The sequence below is a fragment of the Marmota monax genome, unplaced genomic scaffold, assembly GCF_021218885.2.
Source record: "Marmota monax isolate L192 unplaced genomic scaffold, Marmota_monax_Labrador192_F-V1.1 WCK01_AAM20220418_F8-fsc00190, whole genome shotgun sequence".
In the NCBI taxonomy this organism is placed as follows: domain Eukaryota; kingdom Metazoa; phylum Chordata; class Mammalia; order Rodentia; family Sciuridae; genus Marmota; species Marmota monax.
Window position 1 is genome coordinate 1,134,784 of NW_026693010.1, and position 20,271 is coordinate 1,155,054.

Sequence of the window (20,271 nt, forward strand, 5' to 3'; positions counted from 1 at the left end):
CGTCAGAGTGAACACCTCCTGCCCTGCCCACCCCTCTGCCCCTACCTGGTGAGGAGCTGGGCTGGTTTTGCCCCTGCTGGTCCACACAGCTGGGTAGTGGGAGGGGTCCTCCCTTGCCAGGTGGCAGTGGGGCAGGGGGGCTGGCTAGTAAGCCAAGGGGCCCAGGGTGGCCAGTGGCTTCAGTCTGCACCAATCCAAGCTCAGAATTTAGAGGTACTGGTGCCTGGTGCTAAAGAAGCAGTGTGGTGCTCGCCAGCAGCTGAGGAGGCTGAGGCAGGAGGATCCCGAGTTCAAAGCCAGCCTCAGCAAAAGTGAGGTGCTAAACCTGTCTCTAAATAAAATACAAAATAAGGCTGGGGATGTAGCTCTGTGGTCAAGTGCCCCTGAATTCAATCACGGGTACCCCCAGCCCCCCCCCAAAAAAAAAGCAGTGTGGAGAGAACCCATGTCACCTATAGAGGTGGAAGAGGAGACCGGAGGGATAGACCCAGGATATACTGGGGTGGAGGGGCTGCCGGTAGCTCCCATCCTTACCACAAGCAGCTCAGGCCCAGGGCCCTGGCCAGTTGGCCTAGGAGAGGGCCTTCAGGTGGACATGGACACTCTGGGGATGCTGTCCTGGAGAGTCAGGAGGCGCTGGTCGCCCCCTCTGCTGGGCCTGTGGAGCATGTGGAGCGCTGGGAGGCAGCACGGTCTCAGCCCTGGGCGTTCGACACGGGTCAGCCTGAATGAGAGATTCTCCATCCACAGAAGCGTTCTCCAGGCAGGCAGAGCATTCGCAGAGGGATACGCGTGCTCTGGCAAACTGTTCAGGAGGTTGAGGAAAGCAAAAGCCTCTTTTTTTTTTTCATTTTTAGTTGTAGATGGACGTAATACCTTCATTTTGTTTATTTATTTTTATTTGGTGCTGAGGATCAAACCCAGTACCTACAGGTGCTAGGCAAGTGCTCTGCCACCGAGCTACATTCCAGCCCTAAGAAGGGTTTTTTGTTCATGGCCCTGAGCATTGAACCCAGGGGTGCTCTGCCATTGAGCTAGACTCCCAACCCTTTTTTATTCTGAGACAGGGTCTTCTTGCTAAATTGCTGAGGGTCTCACCAAATTGCCCAGGCTGGCCTTGAACTTGGGACCCTCCTCCACATCCTACAGCATGGGCCACCATGCCTGGCTGAGGAAAGACGTTTTTAAGTGAGGAGGATCATATAAGATATTCTGAGCCGGCCACCTGGGAGGACTGGCCCCAGCCTGCCATACAGTGGCCTGCAGTCCTCTTTGCAGAGGCACCTGCTGTGCAGTGGGGCCCTGGCAGTCTCAGAGAACAGGCATGTGCACCAAATCCCCTCCCTCCCCATCTCCTGGCTTTATTTTTATTTTGGTTAAAGCCTGACAGAAGTGACCTCACTTTGATTCTCACAACTTTCATATTACCTTTTAATCAATGTCTTCTTCTGAAAGCATCACCCATCAATCATCTTATAGTTCAGTTCTGTTTGAGATGGGGTCTCTGTTGCCAAGGCTGGCTTTGAATTTCTGGGCTCAGAAATCCTCCTGCCTCAGCCTCCCTAGTAGCTGGGACTATAGGTGTGTGCCACTGTAGTGAGCTCTACTGCTCCTGGCAGCTTATGGTTGAGGCTCTTTTATTCTATTTGGTACGGAGATTAAATTCAGGGCACATCCCTAGCCCTTTTTTGTATTTTAAGACAGGGTCTCACTGAGTTGTTTAGCACCTCACTTTTGCTGAGACTGGCTTTGAATAAGTTCAAGTTCCTCAGCCTCCGGAGCTGCTGGGATTACAGGTCCTACTGTACCCAGCTCTCTCTCTCTCTCTTTTTTTTTTTTTAGTTGGGGATTCAGCCCAGGGGTGTTTACCACTGAACTTTTTTTGCTTTTTTTTTTTTTGGTACCAATGATTGAACCCAGGACACTTACACTTTAGCACTGAGCCACATCCCCCACTGGTTTTGAGACATGGTCTCGCTAAGTTGCTGAGGCTAGCCTTGAACTTGCAATCCTCCTCCCTCAGCCTCCAGACTCACTGGAATTGCAGGTGCACAGCACATACCCAGCCTATTCAGGTTTTTTTATACACTCTTGGTTTGATTTCGGTAGGTCATGTGTCCAGAAATTTGTCCATTTGTAGACTTTAAGTTGGTAACATAATTTTTCAAAATAGTCTCAAAAGATCCTTTGAATTTGTTATTAGTTATAATGTCTCTTTCTCATTTCTAATTTTATTTATTTGGGTCCGCTCTCTCTTTATGGTTAGATTATAGAGCTGAAGGTTTGTCAATTTTGCTTATATTTTTAAAGAACCAGCTCTTTGGGCAGAAAGATCTTTTCTTATGGCTCTAAGTACAAGATTTTGACCACGCTATATGATAAATACTTTTCTCATTGTTTCCTTTTAGATTATTAATCATTTAATTAACTCTTTCATCACCCTAAGCCAGTGTTTGCAGGCAAACCAAAATTCTTATTTCTAAAAGGGGTGACTCTCTGGTGTCTAGATTGCTGCGGAGCTATGGTAAATTACAACACCATTAATTTTGAAAGGTTTTCCCATCTTGACTGAAATGCCAAAAAAAACTTTAAAGCTGGGGTTTACCCTTTTTTATAAAAAGAATATTTATTTTTTAGTTGTAGTTGGACACAATACCTTTATTTTATTTATTTATTTTTATGTGGTGCTGAGGATCGAACCCAGGGCCTCGCATGTGCAAGGTGAGCACTCTAACTGCTGAGCCACAGCCCCTTCTTTTTTTTAAATCTATTTTTTAGTTTTAGTTGGACACAGCACTTTTATTTTGGTTATGAGAGAGAGAGAGAGAGAGAATTTTCAATATTTATTTTAGTTTTCGGCGGACACAACATCTTTGTCTGTATGTGGTGCTGAGGCTCGAACCCAGGGCCTTGCACATGCTTGGCAAGCACTTTACCACTGAGCCACAGCCCCAGCCCGTCTTTTTCTTAATAAAATGGAAAAGTCAGATTCAAAATAGGCACAGGAAGAGAGCCTTTACATTAGCAGTATAATTACACGTTTAAGAATTGTCTTCCAGTGATGTGCAGCCAGAAGATGCCCAGGAATGGACCACTCTGTGGTGGCTGGAGTCCCTGGAGGGTGAGGTTGTGTTCTGAAACCTTGGGGTCCCACTTTGTTTCCATCTCCCAACTTGTCTCCCAAAGCATGGAAAACCCAAGCCCTGCCGGGAGCTGCGGGTGTGGGCAGAAATCCTTGTTTTGCTGAGCACACCTGGCACAGGAGTCTCTACCTGCAGACAGCCAGTCTTGTCTGTGACCACACTGTCCAGGCTGCATGGAAATTGTCTTGTGTCTGACAGGCACCCAGTGGGCACCTCACCTGCCTATGACCAGGCAATCACCATGCTGCACCTAGAGATTACTCTCTCATGGCTGGTGGGACCTGCTAATGGCTTTTGAGTGGCCACCCTGTCCCCATGTCCACCTGTTTTACAATGTTTATTTTGCTCTTGGAAGATTTTCAGAAACGAGAAAAGTAAAGAAGCTGAATCATTTGTAGACACCTGTAACCAAAGTGAAACCAAAATAAAGGTGCTCACAAGTCTTCAATTAGACACGCAGGTCACATGAAGTATTCCACTGGGCACACAAACCGGAAGCAGTTCACCAGAGGACACGTCAAGTCCTGGCAGAGTTCTGAGGAAATGTGAATAAGCATGGGCAGGGACTGGCTGAGCGGGCTTGCGTACCCAAAAGGGCTTATCCTAAAGCCAGCACGGAGCCTCTACCAAAAAGGGGGGGTCCAGCCCAAGGGGGTCCAGCAGGGCAAAAAAACGGCCAGCCCCAGAACTGCACAAAGGTCCAGTGTGGACAGCACGCCTGCTTCCTGGAGCCATCCGCCCGCTCCTGGCTTCAGGTCCACTGCTGACACCAGGTGTGTCCACCTAAATACCCACCAGAGAGTCTCTAAGGAATGTTTGGGACGACAGAACGCTGCAGTGGGGACATGGTGCCGTGGCAAGCTATAGATGTGTTCAAAGAGGCTTTAGGAAGGGGGAGGTTTTAGAGCAAGTGACTTCTGAGTGGCCATCATGTCAGACTGTGAGACAGGGACCCTTGGCTGGGAGGGTTGACATGGGTGGCTCCAGGCTGGAGCTGGAGGGACAACTGCTGGGTGGACAGTATTTTTTTTTTTTCTTTTATTCCCTGGGGATTGAAATCCTGGCCTTGCACATGCAAGGTAAGCACTCTACCAAGTGACAGGGCCACCCTCTTGCAAGGGCACTTGGTGTGAGGCGGGGCAGCCTTGGCCTCCGTGCGGCTCTGGTCTGGTGGTCTTGTTCCTCAGGCAGGCTGCACTTGAGTCCCCTGCTTCACAGCCTCCAACTTCATTTTTCCATTGGTTGGGACTTGACAAGATTGGCTGCATTCTGAGTCCACAGCTTTCAAGTGCATCACCGCAGAGTGAGGCCGCGCCTCCCCCCATGATGGCCGACCAGCAGGCTGCTGCCAGAGCTGGAGCCAGGTGCCCTGGGACTGCAGCGTGGGAAGGCAGACCACAGCTGTGCACATGTGCAAGGGCATGCAGACACGGCCAAGGGCACGGATCTGCCACGTGCAGCTTGTGCAGGAGCAGAGTGGCCCTGGCACAGCCTGGCCTCCCTTGGGTAGTGGCCTGCTGGCTGGGCTGCAGTCTGTCACTCTGGCCACATGCGTTCCCCTACGTGGATGCCACAGTCTACCACAGCATTTCCAAACAGTGGCCGAAACCGGAGGCAGTTTGAGGCCTGAGGACAGGCATGTGGGGTGGAGCTGACAGCCCGCCCCGTGGACCCCGAGGGCTCTGCTTCTCTGTCTTCATAGGTGTGCCTGCATGGCCACTGCTGCTCCCACCAGGTCTGCAGTGGGACAGGAAGAACACTGCGTGCCTCCCAGATGGTGTGGTGTTCAGCTTGCCAAGGAAATGGGGACAGATCAATGCCGACCTCTTGTGGGCAGGACCCTGAGGGCCGATTTGCCTGAAATTCGCCCTGTCGCTCCCCTGGCTCAGGACAGGCCACTGGCCAACGTGGACTGCAGAGCAGCACAGAGCTGGGGGTAGCTGCTGCCATCACAGTAGAGTGGGCACTTCCCAGGTCCCCGGCCCTGCCCGCCACCCAGCTGGCTGCTCTCTGAACTCATCCTCAGGCCACACGCCTGGGCAGGTGCCCTTGCTGCGTTCATCTTACCAAGGATGGACTAGCTGGAGGTCCCAGTGAGCGGGAGGTATCACCTGATTCACTGTAGGCTGCTCCGGATCCCTGGCCAGGGGGTCGGTCACCTGCTCCAGGTCGCCCTCTGCTGGGGAGTTGAGATGTACCCGTGGACAGGCAGCCCCTCCAGGTCATGCTCTTCTGCTTAGCCCAGTGGCCTTTTATGTGACTTCTACACTGACCACAGCACAGCTTCTGTGGGCAGGGCAACACACCATGGACCTTCCAGGAGGCACTTCCTGTATGGGTTCTCCTGGCAGTGCAGGCAATTAGGGCAACATCAAACCCAAACAAACCACTAGGAACATTAAAATTGCCATCTCCTGCTTTATTGACAGGTAAATTATTCAAAAATGTTCTCACAATTCAATAATTACAAAGACTCAGACTTACATTAAAAAAGTAAAAACCAGAACCCCCAGCAGGTGCCCGCCCAGCGTGAGGCCCGGGAGGGCGGAGAAGGCAGGCAGGTGCTGGGTGTGACAGCCAGCGGTGCCACATCCCTCAGTGCCCACCCAGCCAAGCGCACCTTGTGGGAGATGGGAGCCCAGTCTCCAGCTGTGACAAGCTGCATCTGCTACCACAGTGAATCACAAGCCTCAGTGAGACAGGGCCACAGACCTGGTCACTCAACACTGGACACAGAGGGGTGAGGTTAAACGCGCAGGCGTCACGCGCTGTGAACTGGGCTGATGTGCAGGAGTGTCGGGCGAGTCTACGTGATTCACACGGGCTACTAATCACGGGGCTCCATGCGGGGCGGAAAGGGAAGGCCACAGGGCGTGCCTGTAGGTGACGCTGGCTGTGGCAGGAGGCGGGCGCCTGGTGGCAAGTGGAAGTGCAGCTGCCTTCGTGGCGCTGATGCTGCTGGCACCACACGGCTGTGACCTAGAGTACTCTGGCTCACAGGGACACGGTAGCCACCAGGACTTCCACAGCTGACCTCCATGTGCCTGTCCTCAAATGCTAGTGACTCTGGGAACGACTCAGCGCTCCTACTCTTGCCCTCTGGTCTCAGACGCAGCCTCAGGAGCCAGGGTAGAGCCCAGGCCCTGAGGCTGCGTCCTGAGCCGCCTGCTGTCCCCAGTGGCCGGTTCTCACGGGGCTCTGCTGAGGCAGCCAGCAGCGCCCCACAGCCTTCCCGGCTGGCTTTGGGTGGGAGGGAAGTGTGTGGTGGTCCTTCATGTGCAAACAGAAGAGTCGCCTCACGGCTGTGCAGACAAACAGATCTGGTCTATGCCACGCATGACGTGGTGTAAAACTGACCGTTACTCTAATAAAGACTTTTCTCCATCTCCATATCTACAAACGGATCTACATTTCCTTGGACAACACTGGAGGGTCAGCTCAGTCTTGGCACTGATGCTGGGGCCATCCCGGCTCCCTGACCCCACGGTGGTGCTCTGGTGGTCTCAGGCGTCACAGGTTGGCTGCTCCAGGCCTTCGAGGGGGAGCTGGCTCCTGTGGGGCGAGTTTGGGCTCGGCGGGCCGCTGGGGTTGGAGCTGTTCGAGGGAGTTGAGTGTTTGGTGGAATCCGAGTCAGGCTGTCAATGCAAAGAGAACACATGAGAACCAGCTGTCACAGGGCTGGGTGGACATATACGGCCCTGGAGGGAGGCACAGGGGCTACTCTTTTCCTGTTAGGAAAAACACTACATAAGCTATTCACAAGGTCCTTAAGCTTGCTGGTGTCAGCCTGTAAAGGCACTCAGAAAGGACCTGGTACTGACAATTACAGAATAGAGACTCGACGATGAAGCAGCAACCAAAAGGCCAAAATGACCTGCAACCAAAGGGCCAAAAGTCATAAATGACACTCTCTTGGGAGTATGCGCTCAACATGGTGAAAGGACCTTTATGAAAAATCCACAGCTGATACCATTCAGTGGAGACAGCTTTCTCCTGTATCAGGAAAAAGCCAAGGGTGTGCTTTTAACGCCGCAGCTTGACACTGCACTGGAAGTTCCAGCCAGCAACACTGGGCCAGAAAAGGCCACAGAGGCGCCCAGGTTGGAAAAGAAGCCCAATGATCTCCATTTGTAGAATACATGACTCTATCCATGGGAAATCCCAAAGAACTCACAAAAACCAAGTGAATTCAGCACAGCTGCAGGTACAGGATCAACACAAGGGAAATCAACTGTGCTTTTACCCACCAGCCATGAATAGCTTGAAAAGGAAACCGAGAAAAACAAGTCCATTTACAAAAGTATCCCAAGAGAGTAAATATGAAAAATAAATTTAACCAAGGAGGCAAAAGATTTGTATGTTATAAATTGCAAATCACTTCTAAAAATCACTCAATCAATGGAAAGATATCCCATGTTCATGGATTGGAAGACTTAAGATGGCATTACTCCCCAAAGTGGTCTACAGATTCGACACAATCTCTACTGAAATTCCAATGGCTTTTTAGCAGAAATAGAAAAGCAATCCTCAGTTTCATATACAAGTACAAGGGTCCCAGAATAGTCAAAGCAATATTAAACAGAAAGAAAGCTTAAGGATTCACACTTCCCAAACTTACTACTTCAAAATACACTACAACACTGTGGTACCAATGTAAAGGCAGATATACAGATAATGGAATAGAATGGAGAGACCAGAAATAATACCTGTGGTCAACTGATTTTTCAATATATGCCGAGACCATCCAGTGGGAAAAACAGACCTTAAACAAATATGCTGAGTATTTACATGCAGAAGAAGGAAGTCAGAGCTCTACCTCACATCACAAGCAAAATTACTCCAACAGACCAGCAGCCTAAACATGATAGCTAAAACCATAGAGCTCATAGATGAAAACAGGAGTAAATCTTCATCACCCTGGACTTGGCAATAGTGGATTATTAGGTTAAGACTTCTAAAATCCAAGCAACAGAAGGAAAAAAATAAAAAGTAAAAAATAAATTAGAACCTTTTATACATCAAAGCACATTATTAAGAATGTGATACGATGACATTCAGGAGAAAATGTTTGCAAAAGATATATATGATAAGGGTCTAGCATTTAGAATACATATAAGAAAATATCCCAATTAAAAATGGACATGGGGGGCTGGGGACATAGCTCATTGGTAGAGCACTTGCCTCGCATACACAAGGACCTGGGTTCAATCCCCAGCACCACAAAAAAATAAAGAAATAAAAAGCCACTTTTATGTGTCATGATCTCACATGAGTTTAAAAGAACAAACAGCGTGCATGCAGAATAAACAGGGTGCCTACCCAGGGACAGCTGGACCCTACAGGACTCCCTTGGCCTGGGAGGAACCTGGGCCAACTACATACTGTTAGCCAGCAAAGGAGGGCCACGGCCTGTTCCAGAGCAAAGGGACTAGAGAGACAGGCAGTGACAGGTGGTGCCTGGTATACTCGATCTTGCCCCAGAGGAAATGTGGTGAAGGATGTTGCTGGGACACGGAGAAAACTGGAACACGCAGACTGTCAACTTGACAGGTGTGCACCATGGACATCCAAGGTAGTGTCCCTGCCTTAGGTCAAAGGGCATGATACAAGCAACCAGCGGGGAAATTTCAGGAGAAATGCATGTGACTCTCTGAGACCTGGGTGGCTGGGGGGTTTGCCACTCTTAACCTCATTCAGAGAATCAGACAAGCCCTGACTGAGGGGTATTCTCCAAAAGAACTGTACTTTCTAAAACCAGTTTAATGCCATAAAAGATTAAATAAAAAAAAAAAGAAAAGAAAAGAAAAGCCAAACCCAGCCAGGGCCAGGGACTCAGGAGGCTGAAGCAGGAGAATTCCAAGTTCAAAGTCAGCCTCTGCAAGTTAGTGAGACTTATTTCAAAACTAAAAAGGGAGGGATGTAGCTTAGTGGGACAGCACCCCTGGGTTCAACCCTCAAAACCATAAGTAAAGTAAGACAGATAAAAAAATAAAGTAAATAAAAAATTTAAAAGGCCAGACACATAATACTGAAAAGACCTGGCAGGTAATAGTGTGCACACCCCATGACTGCATTCTGGATTTAGAAGGGGGTTTGAGGATGAAGGGCCCGGGACCAGGGCAAGTGCCTGAGAGTGGCAGGTGGCCACGGCTGTGGGGGCACCCTCACTCAGACGCTCACAGAGGGCTGCGATGCTGCATGTGCCTTCAACTGGCTCTTCCAAAAGAATAAAGGGAAACGGGAGGACAGATTTGGCTCAGTGCTCATGTGGTCTGCTCATGCTATTGCTCTTGCGACTTTACTGGAAGTTTGAAGAGTTTTAAAATTCAAGGGGATAAAAACAGGAGGGGGAAGACCTTCCTTTACAAGGCAGCAGTTTCAGGCAGTGGGAGGCCTGTTGAAACCTTCCAGGAAAGAAAGCCCCACATTAAGACAACTGTGTGACATGGATGATTCCCCCCGGAATGTAAGGCCGTATGGATGAACACTGGAGCAAAATGCTCACAGACAGACGCTAGGAGCACGCTGGTAAGACAGCACGCGTGACCAGGGACACAAGGGAATGTGCCATAATGATGTACAACATCTGCAAGCATCAAAAGCCCAGAGGCCACTTGGGAAGGCTAGATAAGAACCTGGACAGCCCTGAGAATGCTGCCAGTCAAGAAGAGCACCCTGGCCAGGTGAGGGGCCTGCGGATCCAGACCTGTTCTACAGGACTCTCCTAGTGGTGCTCTGAGGCCCCAGGGCGAGGGCACAGGCACTGCACTGATCACATGCACAGCTGCGTTGGCAACTACCTGAAGACACACACATGTGCTCATGTACACATTCTTTCAAGATGCCACGACAAACAGTACCCTGCAAAGGTTTTTTTCTTGGTGTTGGAGTAGAACCTGGGGCCTCACATGTGCTGGGCACCTGCTCCCCAGGAATTACATCTCCAGATTTGTTTTTGGTACCAGAGAGTGAACCCAAGGTCACTCAACCACTGAGCCACATCCCCAGCCCATTTTTTATACTTTATTTAGAGATAGAACCTCATTAAGTAGCCTCAGCTTCCTGAATTGCTGGGATTGCAGGTGGGTGCCACTATGCCTGGCTTTTCATTTTATTTTTAGACAAGGTCCTGCTAATTTGCCCAAGCTGGTCTCCTGCAAAGCGTTTGAGTAGACTCCACGGAAAACAGCATCTGTCAGCAGCTGGAAAACACATTCCTGCAGCATCCAGTGGAGCATGGGGAGCCGTCGAGGGGAAAGAATGGGAAGATATGGAAGGACCAGCTGATCTGTTCTGGGGAGACAGCCTCAGTGGGCCTCTGGTTGGCAGCAAATGCTGGACAGCACTCTGTGCTGGGCTGAGGCTGAGGGAGGAGCCAGCACCTCCACCCTTGCCTATGGGCAGCAATATCAAGGCCCTCATTTCCAGGCCACCTGCGGTGCCAGATGAGTTCCAATTCACTTCTCTGTATCTTGGCCACACACACACAGGGGAGACTGAGGCATGGGGCAGTATGGCCTCAAAGCACAGGAGGGTGCTGCTGCCCACTCCCAGCACCAAGTGGCTCAGGAAAGGAAGGAGAGCAGAGACCAGAAAGGAAGGTCCTCCAGGACCAGGGCAGCTGCTGGAATGCCACATGCACATGTAAATATTGTACAGAAAATTCTGTAAGGTGTGAAGTTTCTGGGAGAAAATAAATTTCCAGAGAAGTTTTCATCAGGATGTGCCTGTCACACCCTCAGCAGCTCTGCTGGAGGGGCTGGGCTAGCACTGGGGCAGAGAGGGGCTGTGCAGGAGACCAGGACTCAGGACCAAGGAGGGGACACGCACACCTCCCTCAGAACGTATAGAGCTCTGGAGGGGCTGGCAACACTGCCCAGGCCTCCAGGCCTTGGACTGCTCCCCTGGGGGCCACAGCTGCGCGAGCCTCCTCCTCCCAGCCCTCAGCATGCTTGACCTCGGTGCTGCCCTAGAGGCAGTGCAGAGTCCTTCTCAAAAGCCACTTTGGTCCTCTCCACAGTGGACCTACAGGTGGACATGCCACTTTGTGTTGCTGGGGCTTTACCCTACCTCTTTGTCAAAATCCTGGTCGGGGTCGGACATGCTCCTCAGAGGTACGGTCCCTCCAGGCTCTGGCCCACCTGCAAAGCAAGAACAGCCGTCACCTTAGGGAACAGCTGTGAGCTGATGGAGCTCAATTCCTGCTCAGCCCCACCCCTTTCTGGTACCTGAGGAGGGCCAGGAGACGTAGGGCTTGCTCCTGCAGGGAGGCTGCCGGGCCAAGCTGGCAGGGGCAGGGCCAGGCCTCTCCTCCTGGGTGAGGGGTGCAGCACTCTGGGAGAGAGAGCATTGCATGAGCAGGGGACAGTGACCACAGGCTGCACCAGCACCCAGGCCCACAACAAGGTCTGCACAATGGGACTTCAGTGGGCAAATGGGTTGCAGATCTCTGGACATAGCCTCCACTAGGTTTGAGATAAGAACCAGTCACGACAATTTCACAAGTCAAATCCTACAATTTCTTTCTTTCTTTCCTCTCTCTCTTTTTTTTTTTGTGGGGGGAGTTTCTAGCGACTGAGCCAGGGGTGCTCTACCACTGAGCTATACACCCAACCCTTATTTTTGGAGATGGGGTCTTGCTAAATTGCAGAGGCTAGTCTTAAACTTGTGATCCTCCTGCCTTAGCCCCTGGATACGACAGCTGGGTTTCAGGTGTGCCTCACTGTGCTCAACTTCACATTTAGGATTTTTAAAAAGCATGTTATTGTGTTTATACTAAGAAGTTATAAATCATTCTCTTAGGGCTGGTTTCCTAAGGGACAATGAGGTGAAAACAGCAGGGCCTGCCACCAGCCCAGATGCCCACCCATGGTGTAGCAAGTGGCTCAAGGTGGCACACAGATGCCCAGGACAAGAAAAATGCTAGAGAAGGGAGCTTAAGCAGGTGGCCACATGATAGTTGCTCCAGGTCAATGTGACAGTGAGAGGCTGGGGAGCAAGGTCCTAGGTGGGCCCTGCTTTGAGTTTCAGAGCCAGGTGCCTGCACAGGACGCCCCCCCCACCCCCCAGACCTGAACGCACCAGAGGCAGGTCCATGAGCACCTGCATCCCGTCGCCCGGGCCCATGTGGGCCACGTGGTTGAAGTTGGTGGGGTTGGATATCATCTTGGACCTCAATTCTGGGTCTCTGAGCATCTCTCTGGGGAAAGGAAACGTTCTGAGATTCAGGAATATGTAAAAATCCTCTCAGCTCCAAGCCAGTCCTTCCTCAGGCGAGGCCTGGCCAGCCAGGGCCCTGGCCCTTACCGCCTCTGCTGCAGCCTCTCCTCCTCCGGCACCTTGAAGACAAAGCGCCGTTTGCTTCGAGTCCGGAGCATCTGCTTCTTGCTGCTGTCTGAGGTGTCTGGCACATTGAGGACCGTTCCTGCAGCAGAGAGCATGCAGTCACCATGGCTGCTGCTGAGTGGCAAGTATACCCCAGGCCTGAGAGCAACTGCTGGATGCTTGGGGCCGCGATTCTGCCCCCTATGATGGGAGGCTCACCTGAGGACTTGCTCTTGAAGTAGATAAGGCGCGGAGGCTCACAGCCAAGGAGGTTGAGGCTGCCGTCAGAGTTCAAGGGCCTTATCTGTGTTGGAAACCAGAGAGTGACAGTCACGTTTGGCCACAGGTGGGCAGGGGAAGCCCACCCACACAAGACCACGAGGCTGCCTCACCCTCCGCAGGCCGATGGTCTGCACCCACTCCATGGTGCACACGTCGAAGACGTCCACGCCGTACTCACTGTACACGGTAACGTGGGAGCCGCTGCAGCCTGACACAGATGGAGCCAATGGGTGAGTGGCAGCGCTGGGCCCTGCCTGCTACCTCCTAAGGCCACCTCGGCCTGACAAGGTTCAGAGGAGGGGGCAGCACTGCCCGCCCCCTGGGCTTCATGTTCCCACCTTACCAGTCGTGTTCATTACAGGGCGACACACACGTTTAACGTGTCACCACCCCCCCCACCCCCAGCATAACTACATAAATTTTTGGTGCTGGGGATGGAACTCACGTGCTCAACCATTGAGCCACATCCCCAGCCTTTTTTAATTTTTGAGACAGGGTCTCACTAAGTTGCTGAGGGCTTTGCTAAGTGGCTTAGGCTGGCCTTGAACTTGCGGTCCTCCTGCCTAAGCTTCTAGGGTATCTGGGATTGAAGGTGTGCGCCACGGACTTGTCTGTATGTGACAGCTTAAACACCACAGTATAGATACTTAGAATGATTTTAAAAGCTTGTTTTTTCATCTAGTTCTCCTATCAGAATTGATGGCTATAGAAGCCTATCAATCCAGGCCCACAGGTGCAGAGTTCAGGTGGGGCCAACTATTCAGCACCATGCAGTGGGGTGGTCCCTCGTCCAGTCAGCACCAAGGCAGGCAGGTTCTGGGTGAGTGTGAGACCTCCCCACAGCATGGTACTGTCAAACAGATCCCCGAGGATGTGGGGGAACCCTCTAGTAGCCTGCTCTGAAAACACATGAGAATGGTCACTTATGGCTGGTGTATCTTCCCATTGACTGACAACAGCTGGCCAGCCGTTAGGTTGACAGTGGGCATGGGAGGTTGAGAGGATGCCCCCATTTTGAGGATGGCAGTGAAGGCCACCTGCATGACCTGATGGACTAGGAGCAGTGGGTGACCACTTCCCACAGGGGGCCACCCTCTAGGCACCCTAACTGCTGCCATTCGACCTCTCCCTGGCACAGTTCCCAGGTGGCCCCTCATGGACAGGCAGAGCTAAAGGCCAGCAAGACATGAAGTTAAGAGAAAGCTGTGCCCAGTCTTCCAAATCCCAGGTCAGTCGACCTATGCTGTCCAGCTGGAGTGCGCATGAGCACCTCGGCTCCACTTCCGGCACAGCCTGCAGCCAGCCCGCACCGCCCTCTCCTGCCCCTGTGCAGGGGAAAGGAAGGACAGCAGGGCCGGGGAGGTAGACAGGGTGCTGGGCCTAGTCACCAGCCTCTCAGAAGTGACATTCCAGACACAAGGTTGGCCCACTTTTTGAAGGCCACATGCAAAAGCTGACCCTGAATTGACTTTCAGGTGTGCAGTCTTCATAGGGGAATTCTGGAGGAAGAACTCTCACTTGCTGTGGGGGTTTCGTTTCCGATAATTTTTGAAAAAATTGAGATGTCTAAAGAAACAAATAACCTAAAAAATTAATACAGCAGAAAGAATATGGGCTTTGGAGTTTGAAGATTAGCAAGTTACAGAACCGCTGTGGTTCTCAGTCGCCTCTGCAAGACCTGGCACCCCTAAGAGATGGCCAAGTACACAGTACTCAGCATACAGCTCTGCAGAAGCACCTCTTCACCCTAAATGTTAAATTATTTTTTACCAGCTCTGAAATTGATTTGGCATCTATGTTACGCACAGGGCAGAGAAGACAGGAGACCACGAAGGCAGAGACGCAATGACCTCAGGTGTCCATGGTTATACGTGGCCACCTACAGAAACACTGCACTAGTGACCCGGATCCCTTTCAACCTCAACTGTGCCAAACAATCAAAGGACCCTGGGAAGCAGGAGTTGTGTGTGGGCAGGAGCCCTGCACGTGAGGACAGAGACTAGGAGCATGGCACCATACTCCAGGTCTGGCCTGCAGCCACCCCCACCCCAACCCTGCTGTCCCAGTGTACAGGACAGTGTGCGACACTGCAGCCCACCCCAGGCCTGGGTGTTGGCCCCAGTGCCCTGGGCACACTGCCAGTTGGCAAGGCTACAGGTAAGGAAGACGAAGGCTTCAGTTTCAGGTGATTAAGCGCAAACATGATACCCACCTCCTGCTCCAGTGCCCTCACTGCGGGCTGTGTGTCCTGCTGGCTGCCCTGCTTGCTGGCTACCTGCTACTACCCTGATAATCCCATGACAGCCAGATGGAGAACTTCCAGGCTGAAGGCCCTTCAAAGAACTAGGCTGCAGGCTGGCTGAAGTGGCCGTCTGTCAGGCTTAGGCCCTGGGGGTGCCCAAGTCATCCCAACTATGCCCAGTGCCACAGGTGTCCACACAGAAGTCACTCACACTGAACAAACTACTAACTCGGCTGTTTGAAAACAGAATGGCTCCTACCACTCCCAGGAAACACAGGCCCCTATGACCTAGACATCAGGGTTGACTTTTTCCTGGCCACCAAAACCCTTTAGTTTACTGTATTGCTGTGTAAGTTTACACTTACACTTACTTGAGGAAAGCCTTTTTAGAAAGAGTTAAACACAAGGTCCCTTCTTTGATTCACTGTGCCCTCTGCCCACAGGCCCCCCGTGGGGCTCCTCTGTGGGGCACCTGCAAAGCCCCAGGAGCAATGAGGCAGCATGCTCAGGGTAGCAGGCAGGCCGGGGTGACCCGCAGGTCCCCTGTACTGCTGCGGTGTGGCATCTGGCCAGTGCTCGGAGCCTAGGCCCCTCCAGCTCCTGCAACCGCTCAGCTACGGACTGGGAGACAAACCACAGCAAAGGAGCACATGCCGACCGTGGACGTGAGAAGCGGCAACGGGGTATGGCAACAGAAAACATATACATACTACAGGCGACAGGAGCCGCAGGCCACATGAGCTCCTGCATGCGTGACCTCCGGCCTTGAGGGTCCACGTACAGTCCCATGTGGCTGAAGCAAAGCAGGTACTCCTCACTTTTGAGCTCCACAGCACAAAGGGCATCGAAAGACTGCTGTGAGAGGAACGCAAGCGAGGGGTCAGTGGGATTTACCAGGTCTAGAGACGGCCCGTCCCCCTGGATGCTCAACAGAGAGAACCCAGAAGGGTAGCCGACACAGAGCCTGTCCTTGAACACGGCCATCCACTGCACATGTCCCGGAGCCACCAGCTCACTGAACTTCCTGTGGAAAGGCTTAGTTCTCTGGATCTCGTAGCAGAGGACCAGCCGCTTCACCGCAACGAACAAACAGGTGGAGGAGTTCTTTCTCAGCGTCGCGGTGGCTATAAGCTGGCAGCCCTTGGTTTCCGGAAGCTTGATGTCAAAGTTGCCTTCTGCTCCGTCAAAGGAAGACCATGGACAGAGGTGCACGTGGTGGTTCCGGCCACAGAGGAGGATGACAATTTTTTCCTTGGGTGCAAGCTCAATCTGGTACACCTTCTTACAATCAGCAGCACGGACGATCACTGTGGTGAGGAGGACAAGGGTGAGGGGAAGCCATCGACGTCTCACAGACCCCCAGCTCTACTGGGGACCTGTGTCAAGGCCCTTGCAGCCCCCCATTGTGGCCAGTCCTAGCCATCCTCAGCAAGGGGCCAGAGGCACAAATGCCCGGGAGCATCTGCCCACTGCCTACCATAGTCCTAACACCCCTGACCCCACAAGCCCCCAGTGTGCCAGGGCCCTCGCTGGGCACCACTCCTGAGGGCAGTGAGGCCCTGTGGGGTAGACATGGATCTCATTCCAGTTCATGTCCTAACCAAAGAAACCTTGGTTTGAATACAGAGAACAAATGCTATCTTCAGCCTCCCCAGATCCTCCAACAAACTCTGAAAGTGCCCACCCCTCACTGGCCCCACACTAACCCTGGACCTGCAGGGGCTCAGAATCTCCATCCTCACTCTGCTCTACAACCTGAACCATTGGTCAGGCTGCTACGGCCACACAAGGCTTCTGGGCTCACCCTCACTGTGCAGAAGGGCCTGCTGGCCACAGCCCTCTGGCAAGAGTGACACATCCAGCACAGAACTAAGGGACCAGTGCTTCAGTGCCTGCTGCCACCAGGTCCTCCTGCAAGGCACTCTAGCCCCCACTCTGGGGACTCTGACGTAGGGAGGATACACTCGCATCACCAGACATGTGGTACCGTCCTGCTGTCTGTCGCCTGGCATGCTAACACACTGGGGGCGCTTGGCAGAGGCAGCTATCACGGCTGCTTCCCACCGGCCTCTCTCTTGCTTACACGATGCTCCACGTGGGGACTGGACTCATACGTGGGGCCAACTCATTTGAGCCCTTCGGGCTGTGTGCTGTAGGCACCCAGGCTGGACCTGAGATGACGGGTGGGAGGCCCCTGCTCACATACCATCCCGGGTGACCTCGATGACATAGAGCCCTTCTTCCAGGCCAACGGCAATCCTGTCTCCATCTGGGGGAACAACACATGTCTGTTAGCCAGCCATCTGCCTCTGCAGACACCTGGGAACTGCATACTGGGGCAGGGCGGTCCTGACTGAACTCTGGCCTGGAGTCACAGCCATTCCAACCTCTGCCTCTGAAGCCCACGAGGACTTACCCACTATGGCGGCAGTGAGGATGGCCTTGATGAGTGGCAGCGTGCTGTCGTAGGCTTCCTGGGGGACGTGCACGACCTGGTTCCTGAGCCGGTTTTTATGGAGGATGGACTGGAGTCCTTCCAGGATCCCTACCCACTTTCTCTTCTCGTTCTCATTCTCTGTCAGAATGAGCAGTGAGCTGTTCTTAGCAGGTGAACCTAAGAGAGAGGCTGTCACCTTCATGAGGGAGAACAAAACACAGACAACAGGAGTCAGAGCCAGGCCTGCCCAGGAGCCACTCGCCCTGCAAGTCAACAAAGGAAGGTCAGGCTTCCTAGAGCTTCTGCTTCTGTCCCTGTGGGCTGCCTGGCAAGGGTCACCAGGGGCTCTTCAGCTGCTGGCCCCGCGACTCTCAGCAGCAGTAAGCAGGAAGGGGTGAGGCTGTAAACACAGCACCACGAAGTTTCTTCCTGGTCAGATTTCAGTTAATTCTGCTCTTGCCAAAACTATGGTGTTTTATTATAATTTAAAAGTATACTCTTAGAAAGTGTCCAGGAAAGGGGTTGGGGTTGTAGCTCAGCGATAGAGTGTTCGTCTAGCACGGGCAGGACCTGGGTTCGATCCTTAGCACCACATAAAAATAAATAAATAAAATAAAGATATCGGTCCAACTATAACTAAAAAAAAAAAAAGTATTAAAAAAAAAGGAAAAGAGAAGAAAAGAAAAAGAAAAAACGTGTCCAGGAAAGACAAAGAGTCTCAAATCCTCCTTCCTCTGAGCATTCACCAGGAACTTACGAGGAAGCTTGGAGATTTTTACTAGCCGTACAATGATGATGGTTGTGTAAGCACGTGACAGTGGTGATGTTTGTATTGTAAGAGGCTGTTACTGAACAGAGCACTGATTCAGTGAAGAGATGACTCACAGACGTAAACGGTCAATCAAGATTTGACTCATGAAGGGAAGTGTGTGGGTTCTTTCTCTGATCCACAGTCTTCCAGAAGCTTCCTAACGCCATAGCAACTAACTCTAATTCAGGGAGGGGAAGGGAGGGGAGGGGTAGGCTCAGCCACAGAGGGGCTCACAAGCTAGGTCAACTTAATTAAAAAAACAAAAATGACTCCAGTTCTGCTGTTAGTGATGAGAAAATGCTGGGAGTGGCATGCTAGAGCAGAACCCTTCTGGAACCAGGAGTCACCATGGCCCAGGCAAGAGCTGCAGATCAGGAGGGAAAGGTGCTTTAGGAGGTGAAAAGGGAAGGCCAGTGAAGTGTATGGGACCTCAGGAGTGGCTGCCAGGAGGTGTCCCACCAGAAGGTCACAGGCTGATGGCGATGGGGGGTGCTGCTCAGTTAGGGGTTGGGGGGTGGGCAGATGTGCATGAGGACCTGGGTAAGACAAGAAGCAGGGAAAGAGTCTGCTCTGGATGTTCACAAGTACCTGCTGCAGCACGAAATGCTGAGGAATCAATGTAATTTAACCATCTTCCAGGTACTGGGGATGGAACCCAGGGGTGTTCTACCTCTGAGCTAAATTCCCAGGCCTTTTTACTTTCTTATTTTTGAGTACTGGAGATTGAACCCAGGGGAGCTCTACTACCAAGCCACATCTCCAGCCCTTTTCATGTTTTATTTTGCCTTGTGAAATTGCTGAGGCTGCCATCTTCCTGCCTCAACCTCCTGAGCCACCGAGATTACAGGACTGTGCCACTGCACCCAGTAACCATGTAATTTTTAAAATAATTAATGAAATATAGAAAAAAAATCATACCCTGAATATACAGGGAATGTCTCGGCGTGTTGCGTGGATGACATCTGAGGCCAGGACTGAGCTTACTGAAAACTCGTCATCCCTGGTAAGAAAAAACACACCTGGTTGCCACCCTTCAGCAAGCCACTCTATGAAGAGGATACCCATGCCAAGCTACCTCCCCCAACACAGCAAGCCCTTGTCACCTCTTGGACCAGGAGACACTTAGAGTGACCAAACCCACAACTGCTCCAGACTCCTGCAGGAGCTTCAATGGTTAGAACGGCTGAGAGCACAGGCTGAGAGCACAGGCTGCGCCCTGACTCGCACTGTCACTGTCCCACAGTTACAACTCTACATCAGTCACTTGGCACCATCAGGTGGCCATTTCTCAGCCATGTGTGAAAAGCAAGGCTGAGGCCAGCATGGAGGCACAGCTCCAGCATACCCTGGACTTAGGGTCTGCATGCTGGCCACCAACTGCCTTCAGGCAGTGCCTGTGACTTAGGCTCATGCCAGCCTGGGGCACACCTCTGCATGGCAAAGGACCAGTAGGGAGGGTACTGCTGCACCCCGAATCTCCAGGCCAGACCCTAAATCCAGCCAGTGCAGGAGTCAACCCTGCGGCCAGCACCTGCCATCTCAGGCGGCACAGGGCAAGACGAAAGCAGTGCACCCATGCACAGGCCTGCGTCCAAGCTCTGGAGAGTGCCTCCCTCTAGTCACTGGCTTGACCTGCACAGCAGTCTCTGCATCAACAGAGCAATCCTGTCCTCACTCTATAGACAGGGAGCCCGAGGAGCAGAGTCATGAAGTCAGAGAAAACGGGGAGGATGGCAGGCAAAGCCCCCTGCCCTGCACTCTGCATGCATCTGATGCCAGCCAGGGTGGTAGGTATCACCTGACAGAAGAGATGAGGTCAGGGTGGCACAGCTGTGGCCACACAGAGCCCTGGCTCAGAGAACTCCCAGTGGTACACAAGGCACAGACTGCCAGAGTCGGTACCATTTTTCTCTGGGATTTTCTGCTCGTTCCTGGGGGTATAGTTTTGTGTTAAATGTCCATCTGGCAGATTTGAAATTTATAAATATTCAAAGCAGGAAAGTTATAGCATGTACTTAAGTAACAACTTAGT

The 20,271-nt window shown here is 52.1% G+C and overlaps 1 protein-coding gene across 1 annotated transcript in view; it reads right to left on the bottom strand.

The window, feature by feature from the left end:
• Window positions 1-5,537: 5,537 nt before the first annotated feature.
• The window catches only part of Cdc42bpb (CDC42 binding protein kinase beta), a 99,591-nt gene continuing 84,857 nt past the window's right edge, over window positions 5,538-20,271 (bottom strand). Inside the window, exons 27-37 of the mRNA XM_046453234.2 lie at window positions 19,158-19,239; window positions 17,408-17,624; window positions 17,198-17,260; window positions 15,702-16,298; window positions 12,860-12,957; window positions 12,687-12,771; window positions 12,450-12,567; window positions 12,225-12,342; window positions 11,372-11,477; window positions 11,214-11,284; window positions 5,538-6,778 (exon numbers count right to left, since the gene is read on the bottom strand). Of these exons, the coding sequence (XP_046309190.1) occupies window positions 6,647-6,778; window positions 11,214-11,284; window positions 11,372-11,477; window positions 12,225-12,342; window positions 12,450-12,567; window positions 12,687-12,771; window positions 12,860-12,957; window positions 15,702-16,298; window positions 17,198-17,260; window positions 17,408-17,624; window positions 19,158-19,239 (1,687 nt within the window). The 3' untranslated portion in view covers window positions 5,538-6,646. The remainder of the gene's footprint in view (window positions 6,779-11,213; window positions 11,285-11,371; window positions 11,478-12,224; window positions 12,343-12,449; window positions 12,568-12,686; window positions 12,772-12,859; window positions 12,958-15,701; window positions 16,299-17,197; window positions 17,261-17,407; window positions 17,625-19,157; window positions 19,240-20,271) is intronic.